The 20,918-nt window shown below is 42.0% G+C and overlaps 2 protein-coding genes across 2 annotated transcripts in view; one reads left to right on the forward strand and one right to left on the reverse strand.

Moving 5' to 3' along the window:
* The window catches only part of ltk (leukocyte receptor tyrosine kinase), a 53,509-nt gene extending 45,076 nt beyond the window's left edge, over positions 1-8,433 (forward strand). Inside the window, exons 23-29 of the mRNA XM_062397194.1 lie at positions 364-493; positions 580-677; positions 949-1,041; positions 1,286-1,387; positions 3,482-3,616; positions 4,656-4,746; positions 4,897-8,433. Coding sequence (XP_062253178.1) covers positions 364-493; positions 580-677; positions 949-1,041; positions 1,286-1,387; positions 3,482-3,616; positions 4,656-4,746; positions 4,897-5,946 — 1,699 coding nt within the window. The 3' untranslated portion in view covers positions 5,947-8,433. The remainder of the gene's footprint in view (positions 1-363; positions 494-579; positions 678-948; positions 1,042-1,285; positions 1,388-3,481; positions 3,617-4,655; positions 4,747-4,896) is intronic.
* Positions 8,211-20,862, reverse strand: itpka (inositol-trisphosphate 3-kinase A). The gene is made up of 7 exons (XM_062397192.1): positions 20,035-20,862; positions 14,105-14,201; positions 13,498-13,711; positions 12,125-12,329; positions 10,522-10,623; positions 10,086-10,157; positions 8,211-9,776 (listed from the first exon to the last, which is right to left on the reverse strand). The coding sequence occupies exons 1-7, from the start codon at positions 20,458-20,460 to the stop codon at positions 9,504-9,506; spliced, it is 1,389 nt and encodes a 462-aa protein (XP_062253176.1). The 5' UTR covers positions 20,461-20,862; the 3' UTR covers positions 8,211-9,503.
* Between the last annotated feature and the right edge of the window lie 56 nt (positions 20,863-20,918).

The following is a 20,918-nucleotide window of genomic DNA, read 5'->3' on the forward strand; positions in this document are numbered from 1 at the left end:
GTTGGGGATTTATGTGTCATAAGAGATATTGTTGATCAAAGATACTCTGAATTTAGATCCAATCACACGTGATCACTCAAATCAAACACAACGCCTAAGTTACTTAATGACTAAATAAACAGCAGACACAAAACATCTTTTAGTTGTTAGACTTTAAACCAAGACAAGGACAACTTTGTTCGTCATAGAGGCACAACAATGACCCTGGTGCGGAGCCAAAGATCAAGGTCACAGATGTAGTCCCCAATGTCACTACATCTGGTCCAATTTTGAAAGGTCAACTTTGTTTTTTTTGCATATCCTTTTTTATACACACAGCTTCAGTCATGTTAATCTTATTGCTGTTTACTGTTGTTCTTGCAGCAAGTTCAGCCATGAGAACATTGTGCGCTGCATCGGCGTCAGTCTCAACATCTTGCCTCGCTTCATCCTGCTGGAGCTGATGACCGGAGGAGACATGAAGAGTTTTCTGAGGCAGAACAGACCACGAGCTGTACGTCTCTACCGTTACTTTCTGTGCATGTACATGTGTGTGTATCTGTGTATGTTGTACACTAAATCAAACTGTGCTGTGTCCAGGGCCAGACCTCTTCTCTCACTATGCGGGAGCTGCTGCGGATCGCCAAAGACATCGCCTGTGGCTGTCGCTACCTGGAGGAGAACCACTTTATTCACAGGTGTTTATTCACATGCCACTATAACTGCTGAGAGAGAGAGAGAGAGAGAGAGAGAGAGAGAGAGAGAGAGAGAGAGAGAGAGCATACGCATGTCTATCTGGTTCGGTAGCATCATTGGATTCAAAGGGTTGTTTTAGGGTTCAGACTTTGTTTTAGGGTTTGGGTTAGAATTAGGTTTAGTTGAGGGTTAGGCATTTAGTTGTCATGGTCAACAGGCCCAGATCTAGCTGCTAGAATGATGTGGAAAAACATGATTTCCGGTGTTTTTCAGAGACATTGCTGCAAGAAACTGCCTGCTCACTTACCCTGGACCGGACAGAGTGGCTAAAATTGGAGACTTTGGCATGGCACGGGATATTTACAGGTCTGTACAATAAATCTGCACCTTTTAAAGTCCTCAAAGCCTGCTGGATGATTAAAGATGATGGGTCTCAGGGGAGCCAGAGTCCAGGCAGCATTTGCGTGACCAGTTCAAGGAGATCTATTTTCCCCGATGGGACCAGTCTCTCATATGTACTAAGACTTCCTGTCGTTGGCGTACTTACCTTCTCTTGTAAACCGATGATAAATGGACATTTCCACATCTGACAGTGCTTTTCCTCTCCTAGAGCCAGCTATTACAGGAAAGGGGGTCGTGCCATGCTGCCAGTTAAATGGATGCCACCGGAGGCCTTTATGGAGGGAATCTTCACCTGCAAGACGGATACATGGTATACACATGGAACATATGATATAAACACATGATATCTACAGGGAGGATTCCAGATTAAATGCTTAGAAAAAGAGGATAGGTTCTCAATTTAAAGTGGGTACAGTTTAAATATTTTATGCCTCCACCTTTCACTTGGACTGAAGGATGACCTGAATAGAATTCGGAATCAAATTTTTGCCTTCAAAGTTTTTTTGTCTTCTGAACGTGAAGATAATCCTTTCAAATTTTTTCAAATTGTATTTTCAAATGTTCCCTTATGCTGTGTCCAAAATCATCCACTCACTCACTATTCCCTACTTTACTACATAGTGACTTCTGTATTGAGAACTATATAGTCAACTCATCTGGGAATGAAAAGCAATGCTTGCAGACACTGCTTGGTGCATTTTCTGGATTATGACGTACAGCTACAACAGCAACATCGTCAGCCAGTGGAAATCGGCAAATTTAAAATATTGATTTGAGTACATGATGAATTATGACCAGTTGTCACTTAAACTCAAAGACCAGTTGTGGCTTGGACTCAAAGGTAACTAACACCTCATATCTGCAAAAAAAAAAATGTTTATACTGTCACTGCACTAATAAGTGGAGGCATACAACCTAAGGGCGGTACTTCTAGTGTGGTGTAAGACCTTTTAATAAAGAATGTATTATTCATAACTGGCATAAATTTGAAGCCTTTCATAAAAGATGAATAATATTACATCATTCAAGCATCCTCATCGTTTTTGTGTGAAAACTTTCTAAGTTGTTTCTCTTGTGTGTGGTAGAAAGTTTCCCAGCTCCTAATTCCAGTTAATTTTGAAGCCTTCTTGTAGTCCTGCTGAAGAGATTTTTCACAAATCACATCATCTTACTTCTAAACAGACCTACAGCAAGTTCAGCATAAAGAGCCGTAGATCTTCCCAAGACAGAGAGGCGTCATTTATTTACATTTCATATACGCACAATACTCTGCACTTTAACTCCTTTTTTTTGCACTTCTGGTTAGACGCTAAACTGCATTTCGTTGTATAAGTACTTGTACTGTGCAATGACAATAAAGTTGAATCTAATCTAATCTAATCAGTATTCAAACACAAAGCCAGCTGAGCAGTGTCCAAACCAAACCACTTCTCCATACATGTCAGTAACACGTCAGAAATTCAAACCAAACACGGCAAAACCACGTCAGAAACTCAGAAACAATCAAACTTTTCCTTTAGAAAACTGAAAGGAAGGTTTGTTTTCAGATGAACTCCGCAAACAGTCTGAAGTTAATAGTTTCAATCAGAGTTTGAATGCGGGGACGTTGGGCAGTGCTGTCAAGCACAGTGGTGGAATTGTACCGAGGATCAGCTTTGCTTTGACCACAGAAAAGTATTGCTGAACTCAGCAGAGGGACACTGTTGTATCAAGCTGTTTGGAAGAGCAAAGGTTTGCCAGCGAGATTTTCATTTGCAAACAATGAACAAAACAAGTACAAGCTTGTGCGGCCTCTCGTCCACTTACCAGGGCTCAACCCCAGGGAACAACACTGGAGAAATACGTCACATCACACTTCACCATCATCAAGGTTCAAACACAGTACTAGAAAATACAACAACTCATAAACAAGTGTTCACAATGGAAACTCTCTAGATTCAATTTATTCTCAAGTAAATATAAATTGCTTGTTTATGTTTATTATCTAATCTATTGCAAGCAATATAATTGAACTAAAAGACAATTGGTTTTCTACTAGCGTTTTCTGTTTTGGTGATTCAGAAGCTTCCAGGAAGTGCAATCGGACTGCACATGATACAAATACCAGGCTGGAATTGTTGATCAGAAAGAAGTGGGACTCTGTAACAGCGTGACACTGTAATTACACTGCAGGAAACAAACATAAATTAGAGGAAGACCCGACTAAAGATGATGACCCTGGAGCTTTGTAGTTCGATGCAGATGTGCTGAATTTTTGCTTCGGCCAAGATGATACGACATCTCCCGTTGTTTGTGTTGTACTGAGTATTGGTATTAACTGAAGCCCATGAAAGAAGGAAATGTTTGGCATGTCGAGGGGGTTGATCGAGACCAGTCAGTTGTTGATCTGTGTCTCCCCCTGCAGGTCATTTGGAGTGCTGCTGTGGGAAATCCTCTCCCTGGGCTACATGCCCTATCCGTGTAAAACCAATCAGGAGGTGCTAGAGTTTGTCACCAGCGGAGGGAGAATGGATCCTCCCAAAGGCTGTCCAGGGCCTGTGTAAGTACCGAGAGCAAATACATCAAACTGCTTCAGCCTGGATTTAAATTCTAAGCAGAGCAGAGAACTGAAATCGCTTTACTTCGACTTGAGCTGCCTGGATTTGCAATTCTTCACAGTGGCAGGCGAGGTTTTCTCAGTGTAAATGTTTCATTAAATGCCTGCAAATTAAAAAAAAACTTAGTTTGTGGAGTGAAAATTTGAGCGGACTTCACTTGACAGACAAAACTATGGAAAGTTAGGAAAACTCAAAGTTTCTGTTTACTGCACCAGATTTGTGAGACCAACTTAATCAACTGCAGTTGTACCAACTAATTATCTTTTGTTGTGATGTTTATCATTGCTAATTATAAACAATTTGATTTTGAAAGACGTATATGTATTAACGAGTATATTTCATATGTGGATGTGATTGTGAGTGAATTTGTCACTCACTTTCGATCTCCAAATTTAATTTTAATTGTTTAAATTGCTAAATGCTCTATGTAGAGCTGTAGTATCCTATTGTTCACTCAAAGTGCTCCACAGTACAAGTCACAGTGACACAACTCTTCTATACAAATGTCAGGGACATTTAAGGCCCAATGTCTTGCCCAATGACACTTCAGCAGACTGGACGAGCTTGGGATCACTGGTTAATGGATGACCGGCTGTACCTTGTGAGCCTCAACCACCTTAATGTGATGCGATTACTGCAGAATCTTTTTACTACATTCAAGTCAAACACTCACACTTAGGATGTCATATCCTTTAGGATTTGGGTTTAAGTTGGGATCTCAACTCCGCTCAGGATAAAAGCTTGTAAAATATAGAACTTTAGGAAAACTGCAAGACTTATTTTTTTAGCCAAAAGTCTTAAGAGATGACGGCACTGAATCCCTTTCATCGACCACCTTTGATATGGAAATGTCCAAAGTGATGACTACGTGGGGACACAGGCATTTATTATTATATTACCACAGAACCATTTGTCCAACTGTATTACAGTCTTTATAACATACATGTTAACAATATGTGGGTTTTGTGGGTTTCTGTTCAGCTATCGGATCATGACCCAGTGTTGGCAGCACGTTCCTGAACACCGACCAAACTTTTCCACTATCCTGGAGAGAATCAACTACTGCACTCAGGTATCCTGGTCTTTACATCACATTAACTTAATTAATAATTATATCATAATACATTTTTCAAATAGATTTTTTTCTTCCATATTTATTTTCTTCTTATTTGCCTGCCTTGTAATCCTCATCATTTTCATTTCATGAAATTTACTTTATCAGGACCCAGACGTGATCAACACACCCCTGCCAGTGGAATATGGCCCCAACACAGACGATGATATCGGCAAAATAATCCGTCCCTCTGACCTCACCTCCAGCAGCCTCACACCGCTCCTCGCGTCCCACCCTGTTACCCAGGATACCCCCTCCCAGCTGGGGCTCTCCTCTCTGGGCCTAGGCCCAACTCCCCTCCCACCACAGCCAACCAAACCTCGTCTACTCCTCCAGAGAATCCAACCTGTCCACCAGGAGGTGACATCATACCGGGAGGCGCTGCAGCCGTCCTGGGCTGAGCCTGTTCCTGCCCCTGGTTTGTCAGCAGCAGCAGCAGCAGGAAGCCACTGGCTCCACCCTGAGCCTCCGCACCACCGACCTTGTTCCAGGAACAGCTCCTCTTCAGGGAGCCAGAGGCTGAAGAACAAGACCAAGAACCTGTGGAACCCCACATACAGCTCCTGGGTTTTGGAAAACTTAAGAGGGAAGAAAACACTGGCTCATACTCAGTCCATGCCACTCTCCAGCTCCGCGTCCACCAACACCTCCTGCAGCCCAGCTTCAGAGAGCAACGAGGCTGAGTGCGACAGCACCAGCAGCTCCCAGCTCAGCCCTACCAGCCTCTGCACTTCCTCAACTTCATCCCCTTCTTGCCAGCCCCAAGTTGCCCAGAGTTCATCCTCAAATAAGACCCCAGCAGGTGGGACCATGAAAGCCGGCATGGACCTGGCTAAGCTCCAGAGTTTCCCATGTGGTAATGTCAATTATGCCTATGACGAGCAAAGCTATGAGGCAGAGAGCCTGCCCCTGGTTATACCCAAAGCCTCAGAAGCCATCGCAAACACCAGCTCTGCCCCGAGTGTCTCCTCAGGGACCAGCCTGGGACTGACGTTTAGCCTCCATGCCCCCTCCTCTTGTGTGCCCAAACTGCTGCTGAAGCGTCACGCCAGCTATGGCCACGAGGACGTGAGGAGACACACCAAAGCTGAGAAACCCACACGTGACCGTGACTCAGGTTTCTCTCTGTCCGAAGACCTCAGCGTTACCCCAATCTGAGAAACTGCTCACAATAACAGGGATCTGGATTTTCATTAAGCTACAATTTCACCAGGAGCCCCATCTCTCACACACTAAAAGTAAAGCTCTGGATTTCTGGAACAGAAAACATGACCACGAGGAAACGGCACAGCGAATCCTCAGAGCTCCTGGAATGCTGGAAAACACACACAAACGCTTACACACACACAAACACTCAACTGCACTGTGATGATTAGAGCCAGTGCCTGACTTTTTTTCTTTGCCTCTGATACACTGGTAGCTGAACACTGAAGCTCAAACACTGGATGACACACAGACCCACACTTTCTCCACATTGTTGGTGAAGACTGTCTTAGTCGGACTCCTGTGTTTTTATTTGCTATATTCTTTGTTACAACAGCTTTGGCAACCGTATATGTTAAAGTATTATGTAAAAATGTGTTGTATTCAGATGTATATTAACAAAAACAAGCCAAAAAATACATCAGCCATTTGGGAGGGGATTGTTTTCATCTCAAATTAGACATAGCTTTTGTAGAATAGGAAGTATGGAGTTAGGATTTTGTTTAATTTGTATTGTCATTCATGCGTACAGGAAGTTGTAGTGCTAGTAACGAGAATCTGATTTGCTTTCATCCCAAATAATATGAAGACAGATGATCCCAAAGCTACTGCAATAACATGTTTCCTGTAATTGTCCGTTTTTTCAACAAACCTGTGCCTGGAGGTGAATTCATGATCTTTGAAACCAAAGCTGTCGACACAATGTCCACTCCAGAGGTGTTTTCAAAGCTGCTGGCCTCATCTCTCGGATTTCCAGTTAAGTTGAGTTTGCTCAGTTGTCATGGAGATGGCTGGGTTTGTTTTCACGTTGCCCGAGATGTAATTTTAGTAATGTGATTGTAGACGTTCGTGGCCTCCTTACTGCTTTGTGGAACGTCTGGATGCCTTCCCGATCGATGCTGTGAGCGACGCTGGCTTGGCCCTCACAGCTTGCTGTCGTTGCCTGTTTCCTTCTTTCATTCAGTCTCACAGGTCGTGTTGGTGAGAAGATCATGCCAGTACTGTAAATATGAAGGTACAACCAGCAGCCTCTTTGCCAAGCTAGCGACTGGAAACAAGGTTAAAAAATACCTACCAGCAAGTTTTTCAGACACATTCATTTGCACGTTACACATTTGTTTCAATCTCTAAAAAAAATAAATTAGGAACAAGTTTGGTGTTTTGATTTGTTGCAAATTTTATTAGCAAGCTTTAAAGGCTAGCAGGCCAGGCTAACGGCTTCCCCCTGTTTTTGGTCTTTGTGCTAAGCTAAGCTAACTGAACGCTGGCTATGGGGGAACCAGTTAACAAGAGGAAACGAATGTAACCAGTTATTAAATACCTACCAGCACCTGTTTAAGATGCATTATTTAAGACGTTATACATTTTTTCATTCTGTACAAAAAGGAAATTAAAAACAAGTTGAGCGTCTAAAACCTCACGATTTTAAACAACTAAAATAAACATGGTGTCACATGTTGACTCGTGAGTTTTACAGGCTGGCAGGCAACTGTGGTAAATTGCCGATGACCTATATATTTGTTTGTTTTTCAAAAACTACATCAATCTTGATTATTTTGATTTGATTTTTTTCCTTGTATTGATGTTTCATAAATGTACAAACATATAGAGTTTGATGATGACCATGCAGCTGTGAAAATAACGTTATCGCTATTTTTGTACCCACTTCCTTACACTGGACTAACCTGTTGCATTTGTAGCCATTTTGTCATTGATTTGACATTTGTATTCATTTATTGTTTGTGATGAATCTGTACCCGTAGTTAATCACTGCCATTCTGAACACGACACTGCATCTGCTGCTGCGGTTGTTTTACTCAGCAGGGGGAGGTGTTCAGTTCTGAAATACCAAACATGCTGCTGCAGGTATCTCAGTCTCTGTTCTGTATTTATATTGACAAGTTATTCTTATTTTATCGATTTATTAAGTTGTTCTCTAGTATGTGTCTTTTTTTTAGCTTAAACATGTTGATAGATTATTTTTTACAACGTTGAATGAATGGTTACATTTACAGCATATAAGGGTTTCATTAGCTTATATAATGTTTTTTTTTTTAATGTTCCGGCTTGCTGAGACAAGTGAATTGTTATCACAGTTGCTCAACGGTCCACTTGAAAATAACATATTCAGAAATGTTCACTTACCTGGCTGCCATCGATTTCCTAACCCTATATTTGGTTTGTTATCTAGTGAGAAATTTCTGCAACAACAACGAATATTGATTTCAGTGGAATTTATTTTACAAGCACCTCTTGCTAACAGTGTATTGCTGTGTGGATTCCTTTCTTTATTGTTTAAGTAGCCAACTGTGTTAAACCTCAACCAACAGTGCAAAGTCATTCTATGCAATATACGGTCTTTCACACTTCAATCTTTTACCTTAATGTGCCCCAAATAAATCATCATATATTTATCTCAACTGTGTAAGTTTCATTATTTAACACAGTTTTGTACTGGTAACAGTTACATGTGCAATCTCAGTCCCGACTAATATTGAACATTTTAAATATCTAATAATGTCCCTTTTCATTCTGTGTATATTTCCATTAATTTAATTTGCACACTTCTTCTATTATACCGATAAACAAATAAAATGGGCTGTTACAAACAGTGCAACATCTGTATCTGCAGCAACACAAAGTTTGATTACATGAATAAAATCAATAACAGAAATATGAATTGATAGGCAATCAATTACAATTGAATACACAACAGTTGAACAAAACAGTGACACTGATAATACACTCTTATACTGACAATGTGTTATAATGTTGTAGTTGTATGATTATACGAGCTATGACCCAGTCTCTACAGAAAATAAATTGTGCTTTGATATCACACCCAGGTTTGTAACATGAAGGTTGACAGTATAAATCCTAGACTTTATATAAAGATGGACAACGTTACAGCTCCCAGAACGTGAAGCCATACTCACCTTATCCATGTTAGGGACATGAACTTAACTTAAAAAGTAACTGGGATATTTTGGCTTCATTTCTGAATAGTGGGAGAAAGTTGGGACATGCCGGCCATCTTAATAATACAATCTATGATCCGAGGTGTCCCTGAGTTTGTGATTTACTCCTTGATATAATTTTCTGAGTTTTACCTTGACTGAAGCAACATTCCATCTCTCTAACTGAAAGTCATAAAAATGCTTCACTTTCACCTCTGCTCACGTTACAGGAAGCTGAATTAGTGTCAGTTCATTTGCACAAACTAGCGACAAATTCTCGGGCTCCTCTCAGTTCAGTGTCTTTTTTTGTCAGTGTTAGTACCAAACCTTTCAGTGCCCAATATGGTCCCCTATTACCTGAACTGGTTAAAGCCAGATCCTTGGATTACTGCAGGAGCTCATCGTAATCGTTTAACATACCTCATACAGAGACCTCAATTAATATCGACATATGTTGAAACCCCCCCTAAAGGTATTAGGGGGGGGGGGGGGTGTTCTCTATTTGGTGGCCATTAAAATAGTTTGAGTTCTTTGCATGCGTTCATAAGTCAAAGGTCACAGGCCATCTGTTTCTACCATCTGGTTATTTTCTTTGGTAACTGAGCCACAGGTTTGGTCACCGTTCCCCCTGAGGCTCACAGTCTCCAGTGTGTGGATGAGGTTCTCCAGCCCCCACAGGTAACCGTCCTCACGGTTGCCTTCCTTCCAGGGAATATCGTGGTTTAACATCTGGCCCTCTGGCAAAGCTGTGGTCTTTCCAAAGTCAATAATCCAGACCTGTGCATTGCCCTTGTGGTCATGGATGAAGAGGAGAGAGCTGCCAATGACCTGTGAACAAGACGGAGGGTTTATTATTCATTAACATTTGCATTTCTTTCTACTGTTCCATGTTATCCACAATACAGACAGTTGACAAAGGATAAACTTGAATAATGAATGACTTTATCTCTTTATGCAACATTGAATCGTTACCAGTTTATTTGATAAACTACAAATAATGCCCTGCAGTTGTATGCCTCTGCCATCCCGTGTAGATTCAGTTGATATACAATATATTTCAGACTCATATGAGATCACATATTGATGTGCTTGTTTGTTCTTCTTTAATTTATCATTCGTCTTCAGAAGAATCAGCACCTCGTGACGTCTGAAAAACTCTGATGTCTTTAGGGCCTGCCGGATCTCCGTCAGTCTGCTCAGGTAAGACTTCTGTATTTCAAGAAAACAATAGTTAGGGCGTTTCATAAAATATTAACCTGGGTGTAGGCACAGTGTATATTTGGGAAACCCCAGCATGACAGAAAACTTAAACAGAACCACAGCGTGAATATTTACTTTGTGCTTTGTGGATTAGTTTACTCTGTGGCTTGCTCTCGCAGTTCAAACACTGTGAAGGTTGTTTTCATTTATCATTGAATGATGTGTAAGGACTGGGTGTACAAAAATATTTATATATGGGTGTTTGTAGTTTTTGAGGTGTTGAATGTCTGATGCTGTCAGTACTGTACATGCATAGCTAAGCATATCTTGTAGTCATTACATGTGTGTAGATATGATATATATGTGCACGTACCATGACGTTAACATTCCCGCCAACAAAGTCGGCGAACACATGGATGACGTCCTGCTTCGATCTGGTTTTCTTGAAGTCAGTTTGACATGTACCGTCACATTTCTAAAGAGAGAGAAAAGCCTCAATTTAAGAATGAAAAGAAATGAAACAGTCCCTGAAAACTAGAACATAATGACGTGTAGGAAGAGTCAAAACTTGACACTGAGCTTGACAGCAGAAGCAGGCAGACAGCAGAGTCAGGGTGCTGGTAGCGGTTGATAGTAGAAGAGCTGATAAGGAGCAGCTGACTTGGTTGGCAAGGTGGAAAATCTCAGGATTACGGGCGGGGCAGCATTCTTTAAGGGCGCGGTCACACAATTGAAAATATTGGCCAATGCAAATATAGCGGGTCAAAGTTCACCAACGCGAAGCCACACCGTGATTCACCTCGCCACAGGAACCAAAGCACTTCACTCCCCATTTAAACATTTGCGTATATGTGTGACTGGATCCTAACCTTGTGACAAAGGTCATTCTCCTCCATATTTTTCTCCATTGAATTTCTTTCTTTATGAAAAAAATCTGACATCTATAGGATGCTAACGTCTGTGGACAAGAGGAATTTAGTGTGGATCTAGATAGTGATCTGGATTTTGTGAAGCAAAATAGGTCTATTTAGAAACGTGACCTTTATTCAGTTCATATTTTGTCTTTGTTTATTGTTTATTGTGTTTACGGGTGTTATTCGTGTGTGAGGGGCCTGGTGTTGAGGTGGCTCAGGCTTCAGCAGGAGGGTTCAGTACAGCTGACTCCAGTTAGACAATCGCTCCCCTGCTTTATCTGTGGCAGCGAGAGAGTTGCCACAAACGAATAGAGACAGATGACAGGGAGAAGACAGAGGGCTGAGCTGCCACGGAACACTGTAATGAGACGGCCCAGTGAGAAGATGTGCCGAGGGCAGATTCATGTTTAAGGTACTGAGTTTATGTCTGAAGTGTCGATCTCTGGGATTGAGAGTCTGGTGCCGGTGAGCGCCTGTCGTCTGGCTGGTGTTGGAAGTCTCCACAGTGGCAGGGGACTTGCCACAACATGTCAATGTAATTTTGGTTCCCAATCAGCCTTGGCGGAGGTATGTGCCCTTCTATTGTATTCAATGCCTTTCGTATTAGAGGATTTGGCAGGATTACTCAGAAACTACTGAATCAAATTCGGTGGAAGTGAGTAGAGTTGTGGGGCGTGACCTGAGTAAGAACCTGTTCAATCTCCAGAGCAGATCTGGATTAATCGAGAGGATCAAGGGGCTATTTTCTTTTAATTTCTTTAACATGTCATCAGCCTTGGTGGAGGATTGTTCTCTAATAGTGTCCCTCTCGTTCCTTGTATGTTAGGCACTATGATACATTATGTTTAGATTTATTATAACTAGCTTTAATTCATCCTTAATGTTTAATGCACACACAGCATTCACAAAACTATAGACACGTGCTCTTATTTAGTCATCTCCAGGCTGGTTTGGAAATTCACCCCAGAAATCCTCTCACCATGAGCCAGCTTCCTTGAGCACTATGATTAACCTGTTAATGTTAATCATGATAATAATATATGGACGTATCACTCCCTCTACCTTGATCCCTTCGATCCTGAAGCCCAGGGTGTTGGTGGAGCTCATGGTCTCTCTCCATTGCATGTAGCGTGGCTTGGTGACACCTCGTTGGGCGTGCTCCTGGGGAGTCGGCCCTCCGCTGTCCACCTCCACCATCTTCTTGTACAGGTCCTCCCTCGGCTTGGGCCGCTCCCGTGCTCGAACAAGCTCCTCCTCCAAGTACGTCCTGAAACAGCAGGAAAGAATAATCCTTGAGGTGCAGGAGCCGTTTGTTTACACACTACCATTATTTAATACCACTACTATTTACTTTAAGGGTTTGTATAACCAAGTTATTAAGAAGGAAGATGGCTGATACATTTCTGTACATGTCCAACAGTTTGCTAATAAAGCCACATTTGAATTTTTATGTGGATCGGCACCACATTTCACACACTCTTCAAGAATCCATTAATTATTTTGAATAATGTAAGAAATAAATGAATATGTTGCTGATATTAGCATATTTATAATATTATTCTCTCACACAAAAGTGAAGACTGCTGCAAAAATGCCTTAAAATGCCATTACAGAACTGCACAGCTATGTGCAGCAACACATTTACTCTTGTCGCATTCGTACCAGGTGATCATGTGCAAACAGATGTGGATTTCAGTTTCAGTTTGTCAGCCACACTTCCTCTGTGCTGTGGAGGGAAGCTGAGAGGAGACTCCAGCGTGCAGCGTTTAACTCTAAAAGTCTGAGTGTGACTTTTTGCAAGTAAGCGGTTTTGCAACTTTGTGGTTGAGAATCTTCGACAAAGGGGAGTCTCCAGGGACACCCTGAGCATGTAAATATGGCATATGTGAAGCCTTGATAACACAAACACACCGAAATATTGAGTTTACATTAAATAAAACCCGTATGTGCTAACCCGTGTCTGTTTGTTTTGCGTAAGCTTAGGTGTCCAACCCTGCAGGTGTGTGTGTGTGTGTGTGTGTGTGTGTTTTTTTGTGTGTGCGTGAGTGTATGCGTGTGTGTGTGTATGTGTGTGTGTGTATTTGTGCTTATGCACACAATTCAGCAAGGCACTACGCCCATTGTGGCAGGAAGCCAAGCATATAGCCTGCAGTTACAGCAGGTGTTCCCTTGTAGAGCAAAAATGCTTCAGGCAGCACGTACTGTCCCCATACTGCGCTGATCTCATTCATCTATTTCAACACAACACGATTAACTAACATAAAAACACACGACTATAGAAAAATGACATGGCATTATCTTCTTAAATTGGCAGAAATGAGATTAAAACAAACATCACTATGGTACAAGTTTTGTTGCTTTTATTTAATTAAAAGTAAAAGAAATAATGACAAAATATCTGCTACTTGTACATAAATGAAATCTTACTCCCTTACCTGACTCCCATCTTACAATCCATGACATTGGGATGTTCAAAGTTTGCCAGCAGGTCGGTCATACGGAGGAAAGACTCCCCGTCTTTCTGCACGATGCCATGGTAAGCAGGAACGAAAGGGAGCAGCGCGTCGTCCCGCAGCTTCTCAAAACACTGCTTCTCGTTTTCTGAGAACTTCTTCAGAATCGAGCCCTCATCTGCTGCTTTGAAGTTACCTGGAGTCAGACACAGAACAACATTCCAACTTTCCCAAGCAGGAAGAACAGGCATTTAAGATATACGGCCTCTGAATATAACTCAACGGAAATACAGTACTTACAGTACCTGTGTATGGGAATGTTAAAGTGCACATTTGGCAACTGCTGTGTCTGTTCTAATCCCCCATCCTGGATGTGGTGACCTCATATACTCCCATTTTTTTTTTTATCATAGAGTTCCCACACACCAAAAATGACACAATACTAAAAAGAAACCAGTCTAAGCTTGCACACCACATACTGACAGTGGAGGCGGCGAGGATATCAGATTTTTACCGTGGAGGACCCACAGTGTCACACACAGTGTCTGATGGTCTGGGTAGTCTGTGATACAATCTTCACAGGTCATACCTTTATGCCCAGCGAGCTGAACCCAGTTCAGTTTTTTCCTCTGGCTCACGCTGAACGGCCATTGAACGATTGCCTTTAACTTCCCCCACGGCTTGCTCTGGAGAAGACACGAGAAAACAGATGGAAAAAAGATTACAACAGATCAGAATACAATTGTGAATCGAGCGATAGTTTGAGGTTAGTGTGTCCTTGTTCACATCGACGACCTGATATCAGCAAGAACTTGCCAAACTTGCTGACTTTGGTCTTGAATACAGCGACTGGGTAGAAATCCGATCACATAAGCAGTATGAGCCAGTATATCTGATGCCAGGCCCTTTTGGTTTTCCACTGCCTACGAGCTGGGTCAGTTAAATGCCATTTCGGTAGAAACTCATATCTGCTCTCTAGATCTCTATTCAGCATCTCCAGTCTGTTGTGGCGATGGACTCACAATTTGATTCGCATAGTAAATCCCCCTAAACCGGCTATTTATCATCAGGGGTGTGAATTTTCAGCTACAGATAATTTAAGGTTGAAGAGGAAACATCTTGCACTTGTCATCTTTGATAAAATTATTATATATTTAAGGGGAAAGGTTTTAATACCAAATAAACACCAGCCATGTGGTTGGCCTCTCACATCCCACTCACTCTTACACCCACACTACACATTAGCATGCAGGTATATTGCAATCGGGTTGCTGGTCTGCCAGCCTTTCACAGCGATAGCTTTCAATTTTGCATATCTATTGGGGTTTGGGTCAGGACCTTTTAATAAAGTTTCTATTTTTATTTGTTATGGTTGTTTGTTTAAGGGCTCATCTCCTGCTATCCCGGGTTTCACCTTCTTTTTGTCTCTCAGGACTCACCACACACACACACACAAACACTGAGGGACACACTGTGACAGCTTGCAGATTTCACAGACACAGTGGTGCTTCTCACTTCCAGGAGACGGTCTATTTTATTCCCCCCGAGAGAGATGACCAGATCTCCCCACACAACGTTAACGCCGACATTTCTACATTTCTAATCAATATAAGGAAGGGAAAAAATAACTCTTCAGCACTGACAGGAAAACTAAGAACGTACACGTACTTAAATCCCAACTTCAGGCCTTGGTCACATCATGTCACTTTGTGTGCTCAGAGCGAAAGGGGAAATGAAAGAGGGACTCTCGTGTTAGTGAAACACTCGAGCGTCTCACAGTTCACATGGCTCACTAATAGCAGAACTCTGCAGTGGTCAGCCCGGCCTCTCTTAAATGTCAAGTGATATGCTTCACTTAGTGCTTGTGTTTACTGACCCTATCACGTTATGAAGGTATCGCACTATCACAAAACCAACATTTGCCTCATAGCTGCAAGTCTTGTCTTGTCTTGCTCGTCATTTAATGCAGACACACACTGTTTTTTGTGCCTGATCACATTGTCACAGAAATAAACAGGCGTCTGGATTCATGTTGAACTGAAATGCATTATCCACAGAGTGAGAGAGGATGGAAACTAAGATCTGAGCTCTGAGGTTGTTTTTTTTCTTGACATTTTGTTCGCAAATAGACAAGACAAAGAACAGATACACTCATCACAACTGTACAACACAAAGATGTTACACACAAAATATATACAGTCAAATGAAACATAGTTATTTGCTTGGAGTAAACTGCATCAGTCAGTCCTTCATAACAGTGCTTCTCTGCTCTACCTACAGGGTGTATATCTATTTGATCTATTATCAAAATAAAACAGAGCCTTATACTAAATGTCTCGTATTGATGTATTCTCCATGGCCCTTGTAAATCATGGTCTCTGTAATAGTCCTGCAGGGCTGTGGCTGTTCTGTTCTATGAGGTCATTCAGCCGATTATTTAATTAGCATTTGTCACTCTCCAGTTCATAATTAGGATTCTTTTTACAGATAGGAATGTAAACCATTCATTTAATTTCCCAGCATACCTCTGGGGATACGTCTTCATTTATTATAGAACTCTGCATATTGTTAACTCCCATACTTCTAGGAAGTGCAATAACATATATGTCAGTGATCCCACCACGAACGTGCCAACATAATCCAGTGTATTAGGATTCATTTTGTTCACCTTCTGTGGGGTCATATATGCTCTGTATTAAATACTCAACTGTATAAGTTTGTTTCAAATGCATTTTGAGAGATGATATGTGCGTCTTATAATGGAGCCCCAGTGGTAGGTGTTTCCCCGATCAAGTTCCCACTGGGATTTGATTTTATCTATGTCATTGCAGAATGAGAGTAATAAAAGTTTATAAAGTTTGTGTACTGTACCTGTATTTGTTACAATCCGGTTTTGTTTATTATCCATATTTTTATCTGGGGCTAAGATACCGTGACATACATTTTTCCAATACAGATTTCTAATGTAAATACTGCTGAAATCTCTGAGTCCCAAATATCTATCATTCTTAGATGATAGATATTGCTGGAGTCTTCCCTCCAGCAGTTGTTAATGGGTTCTCCCATATTGTACATGAAGGCAATCTATATGAATTTATGTATTGCACATCTCTTTTGAATCATCTTCACTATTTAATTAGAGAAGCTAATAATTGGATTGTTATTCTTGTTGACTTTTGGACAGTTACATAATGAAGTGCATGGTGCATTTGCCATTAAAGGACAAGTTTGTGTACATTTCTGGTATCCCTACACCGCCCTTTCAAACCCTTGAGTTGTGATGTGCATACAATGACCCTGAAGCCCTCTGGACAATATTTATATTCCACACAAAGCCTGATTTGGAAATGTCATGCTCTTCAGACCCTGCTCCCCTAGCCAGCCTTGATGAGTTTGAACTGATAACACATACTGGTTTCACTGTCAAGTCAGGACTTGACATAACAGGTTTGCTAAAAGTTGACTTATGTAACATAGGGAGTGTATCAAAAGCTGCAGCGGTGGAAGTGGTTTTCAAATGCTTTGCTTAGGTATTCATTCACTGGTTCCCATCATATAGAACAACAGGCGTCTACAGAATCATAAGATAAATCTGAGTTGCTGTAAGTCAATTGTCAAAAAAGTCAAAAAAAAAAAAATATAATGCTGGTTCTATCTATCTATGATTTCCTTGGGGGGGGGAGACACTAGTTAAATTACATTTAAATATGCTCTTTTCAATTTTCAGAAAACACCTACTTGAAAGTACTTGAATGAATACTCAAGTATTACTCAAACTTAAGTTTGATTGACTCACGCAACTTAGCATACGCTGATTAGGACCATAGGCAAGGTGTCAGTACTTGTTTTCAGATGCCTCATTTCCAACACCGGGCCTGTGGTGTGTGTGACACACTGGTTTTCACATATATCTCACTGCTGTGATGAGCCAGTTTGTCCAGCTGCCTCTGTCTGTTTTCACTCTGCTCTGTTGTGTTTTACATTTAAACTCTCTTCAGAATGTTCACTCAGGTTCGATCTGTATTATAAACCATAAAGGCCTGAAAAAGGGACTGATAAAGAAATGTTTCATACTTCCTGAAGTGGTTCTTTGTTAAATGTCAACAGTCAAGGCTGACATTAGCTCCTGACCACGAAAAACATTATTAAAGTGACATGTTAGCCTGTGCTGACATATTTGTGTGTGCGTGGGTGTATGTGTGGGTGAGTGTGTGGGGGTTGAATGGGCAAGAGCACAGAAAAGTGCCTATTTTCAGATGTGGAACAATCAACATCTTTCCATTTTGAGTTTCTATGCCCGAAAGAGCTCTGACACACACACACACACACACACACACACACACACACACACATACACACAAACACACACACCAGTGTTTGTACAGCCGGACTTTTCATTGACTTTGCATTGACTTCTATTCATTATGAACTACCTCTCTGAAACCTTATCCCTTACCCTCTTAACCCTAACCCTAACATTCACCATGAAAAAATTCATGCCCAATCCTACAACCTTACCCTCACCATAATTCACATCTTACTCCTAAACATTAACCAGGACCACTGAAATTATGTGTTGCATCATTACGACCAAGCTTGAGGTCTACTGGTCCTGAAAAGGTCAGTGTTCATGCTGGAAAATGTCCTAAAGAGGTAACACAAACGTGACACACACACATTATGAACACACAGGCCTAACAGACAATGTGTTTTGCAGTTTTTTTCAAACAGAGTGACAGCTACAGACCTTGTATGGAGACGGGAAGGAGAAGTTGTAGAAACATAAAACACACAGACACACACACACAATGAAGTCTGAACCTGAGTCTCGGTGATGTGATGACAGTTGAGACAAAAAGCAGATTGTGTTGTAGAGTAAAGAGGCTGAAGCATGGAGGTGACTCACTATGATCACACTCAACTTCTCTACAGCTCACATGGACGGACGATGACTGTGTAAAAGCTGCAGAACTCTATGTGCTGTTCTGTTCAACTCTAAACGTAGAAAATCTGAATTGATGCCTCTGAAAGGCACATGACAACACAGTGTGTGCGCGAGCGTGTTCAATGGGACCGAGCGACTCATCGGGACAAGAGTAAAACTGTATCAGCCAAGAATGTCAAAGGCAAACAAATAGCAGCCTCAGCGTTTATTGAACTAAAGGCCAATGCTTCTCCACTGGGCCGTGTGCTGAGGGCGGGACGCACACTCTGTGTTTAAGGTCAGGGCTTTCAGTGCCAAAACATGAACATTTAACGACTTGTTGATCTGACATTTAACATGCAACACATGCGATTCAAGCACATTAATGTGTGTCATTTGCAGGAGAGACATCAGCAAAATAAAAAAACAAAGGTGGTTTAATATAGGCCACAGAGAAAGACTCGTATAAAAAATAAATCGCGTAAGCAGCGATGTTTTTATCTTCAACGTGTGCAATGGGAAGTCAAGTCGTGGACAATAGATAAAACTAGCTGTAATAAAAGCACAACTGTGTCAGAGGCATTCCAGACGCTCGACACACAACAAAGGGGATCTGGCTTTTCAGCAGCAATACACACCGTGTTGGTTTCAGTTCACACACCGCGGGATCATTAAGGTGATTGTGAGAGGTTTTGATAAGCCATTAAACATGAGGAGACGTAACATGATTTCAATGGGGACAATCACATTTCCTGGCGATCTTCCTGCTTGCTCGTTGGCAGGGATCTCAAAGGCTGTTTAGTCCGTCTGTTTTACATGAACTCAAATAACTCATATCTTTCCTTGTCTTAAACAACACATATAATCAAGGGACAGATACAAAAAAATATGCTGTAATAATAAAGTGATTTACTCGCTATGGAATATCCTTCCCAAGAGCTCACTTTAAGAAAGCATTCTGCAGGTAGCTCTGACTCCGGAGCTGCAGGATCCGGATCTGACACTACTCAAACATTATGATATTTCCATTGGATTAACCAGTCAGACCAAACTTAAATCTGAGTTACACAACTGTTCCCGGCCTCTCTCCCCTCTGAGAGGTTGGTTTTCCTCTCCACAGTCACCTATATGTGTTTGCTTGTTGTGGGAACTTTTGCCTCTCTGTAATATTGTGATTTTTCACTATATGAATAAAACTGAACTGAATTGAATTGAAAAGTATCATCAGCCTGTAAATGTCTCTTCTCTCTGCAGTCAAACAGATCCTAGAGGTCTCCTGAGAGGAAGTATACTCTGCTGGCTGTTGTTTCTTCTTTTTGAAACATCAGCTCTTTACTGTAATTCTATAAAGGATGCTGATTTGCAAAGTTGCACACGGGGGAGGTCAAGCGTGGTGGTGTGTTTGTGCCAGGATATAGACTTTTTCTGTGGTTGACCTAGTCATGCATGGCTGTATATGACAGCAGGGGACAAAGAGAGTTGTATTTTACATGTTATAAAACAGGCTACCACAAACTGCAGTGGATTTATGCGCTTGTAAACCACTTATCAATGTCCACAGTAACCAGATCATTGTCTGTAGGTTGCTCACTCACCTCTCCAGTGTCCGGCAGATGCTCCAGAGCGATGATGCCTTTGCTTTTGCTCTCGTTGTCACTCAGTAAGTCATCTTCGGACTCCACGGCAGAGGAGCCCGTGGAGGAGATGGAGGAGTTGGACAGCTTCCTCCGCAAGTTACGAACCACCTCGTCGTCCCAGTCCTCCTGCCGCATCTCCCGGGAGCAGCCGCCTCCCTCCGGAGTGATGGTGACCTGCGGTACCCGGCTCTGATCCATCACTGGAGTCGTCGGCGCACCGGTTGCGGACGAGGGTGAGATTTGAGCGGCTCTGTGGAGGAGATCATCGCAGAGCTGCGGGGACTTCGCGGCGGCAGTTCTTCGCTCTGAGCGGGGAACCTCGTTTATTCCAGTCCCTGGGAGCCCGGAGTCCTTGGAAGTCTTTCTCCTGCACTCTTTGGGCATTGGAGAGCTGGATCCACCGTGCGGGCGCACAGCAAGAAGTGCAACTCTTCAGACGCTCCAGCCTTTAAATCTGATCATGTCACTTTGACAGAGTTCAGACTTTATGTTGTTGTTCCGACGCTGCTTTGCTCTACTTCCTCGTTGATGTCCGCGGCTTCACACATGAAATACCAATGTCTGTTCTGTGCGAAATGACGCACAGGGGAACCCCTTTCTCTCGCTCTCTCTTTCTCGCTCTCTCTCTCTCTATCTCTCTCTATCTGTATCACGCTGTCTGTCTGTCTGTCTGTCTGTCTGTCTGTCTGTCTATCTGTCTGTCTCTCTCTCTCGCTATCTACCCCGGGCTCTCTCTATCTGTCTGTCTTTCTCACTATGTCTGTCTCACTCTGTCTGTCTCACTATGTCTAACTCTCTCTCTCTCTCTCTCTCTCTCTCTCTCTCTCTCTTTCTCGCTCTCT

The sequence above is a fragment of the Platichthys flesus genome, chromosome 10 (assembly GCF_949316205.1).
Source record: "Platichthys flesus chromosome 10, fPlaFle2.1, whole genome shotgun sequence".
NCBI lineage: Eukaryota > Metazoa > Chordata > Actinopteri > Pleuronectiformes > Pleuronectidae > Platichthys > Platichthys flesus.

What these genes read in the sequence shown, in the direction of transcription:
- itpka (XM_062397192.1), bottom strand. Translation starts at nt 20,460, where the DNA reads ATGCCCAAAGAGTGCAGGAGAAAGACTTCCAAGGACTCCGGGCTCCCA. An exon ending in ATCTGCCGGACACTGGAGAG is followed by an intron (nt 14,202 to 20,034) that starts GTGAGTGAGCAA and finishes TGTCTTCTCCAG; the next exon opens with AGCAAGCCGTGGGGGAAGTT. An exon ending in TCAGCTCGCTGGGCATAAAG is followed by an intron (nt 13,712 to 14,104) that starts GTATGACCTGTG and finishes GTCTGACTCCAG; the next exon opens with GTAACTTCAAAGCAGCAGAT.